We start from the raw sequence: 2,901 nt of genomic DNA, 5'->3' as shown, positions 1-2,901 counted from the left end.
TTTATTGTTTTATTTTATTCATTTAATAATAATAGTATATCCGTTACATCATTTTTTTTTTTTTTTTTTTTTTTTTTTTTTTTATATATTCCAAAATTTTATTGTTCTTATATATAATATATGTTTATATATATATTAAACAAATAAGTAGCTTTTATTATATATCATATTATATAATATTATGTAGAATTTTTTTTTTTTTTTTCTTAATTTTGTTTAATAATTTAAAATTTTCTAATAACTAAAAAATAAATCAAATAAAATCAAAAAAAATTAAAAAATAAATGCATAAACAATTAAATAATAAATACATAAACAATTAAATAATAAATACATAAACAATTAAATAAATAATTGTACACATATATATATTTGCACATATTTGTATATATTATTGTCATGGGAGTTGTTCAGAAATAATGTGGTCTTCATATAAAAGGACGTGTTGTAATAAGGAAAATAAAAATATGTGTTATGGGAAAAAAAAAAAAAATTTTTTTTTTTTGATTATCGATCCATTTGCTTATTTGACCATATATGGGACCCATGAATGGAAACTATTTTTTCTTCTCTTGCGTCGACTACTGGATTTAATGATTCTCCTATGGAGAGAACATGAGAAGATTCAAATTTAGTGGTTCTTTTATTGAAGTTGGTTTTGATTGATGATTGAATATTCTCTATAATAATTTGATCACATGTCTCAAACATAAACTTTTTCATATACACATCGTGTAGTAAACTTTCGACTGATGTTTTTGCCCATTTGACGTTTATAAAATGATATAAATTTGATAAACATTTAACAAAAGCTTTTCTTTTGATTTTAAAAATTTGATATTCATTTGGTAGAATCCATTTATCTTTAAGAAAAAGGAAATAATTATTGATGATTTCATCATTGTCATTAACATGGTCTTGATTATTATTATTATTATTATTATTACCATAATTATTATTATTTTGTATTGTTTCGTCGTGTTCATACAAATTATATTCCTTTTGTATTTCCTCAAAAATTTGTCTATATATTCCTATAAGCTTATTAAATATGAAATTATCATTCAACTTAAAAAGAATAATTATGTAATATACTTTAATTTTTAGTGCTTTTAAAAATTGTTTTTCTTCTTTTGTTATATGTACTATTGTATAATGTGTTGTGTTGTCCTTTTCACATAGATCATCATTCCTAGAACTATGTTGTTTTGTTTGAATATTTTGTTCTTTCAAACTTGTTATATTTTCATCTCCTTTTAATGACTCTTGGAGATTTTCTTTTTTTTGTGTATTATCTTCATTTTGTTCATATGTATAATTTATAACAAAACGATTATCTATAATTTTATTTATTACTTTATCAAAAAAAGAAATCATACATTTTATATGTGTTTCGTTATTATTATAAAATGTATAAATATTATTTTTTAAAATATCATGGTTATCATTATATAAATATTTCTCATTAAAAGTATTGATTATTTTATCAAAGGCAAAAAAAAATATATTTTTATTATAATTATTCATATAATTAATACAAAGGTTAATAAAAATCGTAAGGCTTTTGGAAAATTTATTTTTTGAATAAATATGTTTATAAATGATCATATATATACCTTTATATATCGTAACAACAGAGTTACTATTACTATTAGTAGTATTATTAATATTATTACGACACTCATTTTCTCCTTCTGTGTTTTTTTCCTTGTCCCCCTCAAGTATAATATTATTGTTATCTTTGCATTCTAATTTTTTATTTTTTTCTACATTTCGTTTTAAACAATCCATATACTTTTTCTTCTTATCCTTTTCATATATTTCAGGGAAAGGAATATCTTCATTCTTACTACGTTTGCTTAAGTTTAAAAAAATGTCACTGTTTCTTTTTTCATTTTTATGTTTATTGATTATTAATTCTTTTATCTGACGATTATAAATTCCGTCAAGTTTTCTTTCATTTTTTGACCTTCCTACAAGATCTTTCATACCTTCCCAAAAAAAATAAAATAAAATAAAATAAAAATAAATAAAAAAAAAAAAAAAATATATATATAAATAAATGTTATACATAAAATATATATATATATATATGTTCCTTTTGTATGGTGATGAAATATTTTTATATATTTTATATTTTTTTTTTTTTTTATATTACATAATGAAAAAAAAGTAATATATACATTTCAATTTTATCAACATTTAAAAAAAAAAAAAAAAAAAAAAGGAATAAAAACAATTCTTATCCATATAATTTTTTTTTAACTTTTTTAGTATTCATCTTAAAAATATATATTTTTTATATATAAGAAAAATTGTAACCTTAATGGTATAAATATATATATACATAAATATTGATATTATATATATATATATATATATATACATATATAATTAATTGGAAGAGGGAAATTATAATAAATAAATAAAATTTTAAGTGATATTCTTTTAAAATATACAAATATAAAATTTTAAATATATTCAAGAATATGTGCTTTCTTCTTTTTTCTCTTTTTTTTTTCTTTTTTTTTTTTTTCGAACAGTGAAATGGAGGTAAATATTTTCTTATATATTATGTATTCCAAAAAGTAATATATATTTTAAGAAATATAAAAGTGATAAATATAGTTGCTTAAGTTGACATAAATATGCCTTAATTTTTTAAAATGGCATAAAAATTTTCTAAATGGATTTATACATATGTATATATATAGATATATATTCTTTTACAATGGTTTCTCAGTAGCCTATATGCTATATGTGAACAAACAAGAAAAGCGTGGTTATAAAATATGGATACATATATATATATATATATATATATATATTGTTGTATATTATTTATTTTGTTCGTTTTCCTTTTCTTTTCCTTTCTTTTTTTTTCCTTTTTTTTTTTTTTTC

General features: G+C 18.5%; 1 protein-coding gene across 1 annotated transcript; it reads right to left on the bottom strand.

The window, feature by feature from the left end:
- Positions 1-507: 507 nt before the first annotated feature.
- Positions 508-1,989, bottom strand: PRSY57_0403600 (hypothetical protein; the record flags this gene model as incomplete). The annotated part of the gene is made up of 1 exon (XM_012905900.2): positions 508-1,989. The coding sequence occupies one exon, from the start codon at positions 1,987-1,989 to the stop codon at positions 508-510; it is 1,482 nt and encodes a 493-aa protein (XP_012761354.2).
- Positions 1,990-2,901: the final 912 nt, after the last annotated feature.

Source organism: Plasmodium reichenowi, chromosome 4 (genome assembly GCF_001601855.1).
Source record: "Plasmodium reichenowi strain SY57 chromosome 4, whole genome shotgun sequence".
Classification (NCBI taxonomy): domain Eukaryota; phylum Apicomplexa; class Aconoidasida; order Haemosporida; family Plasmodiidae; genus Plasmodium; species Plasmodium reichenowi.
The sequence above is the reverse complement of the archived record's forward strand: the minus strand, read 5'-3'. Positions and strand labels throughout refer to the sequence as shown.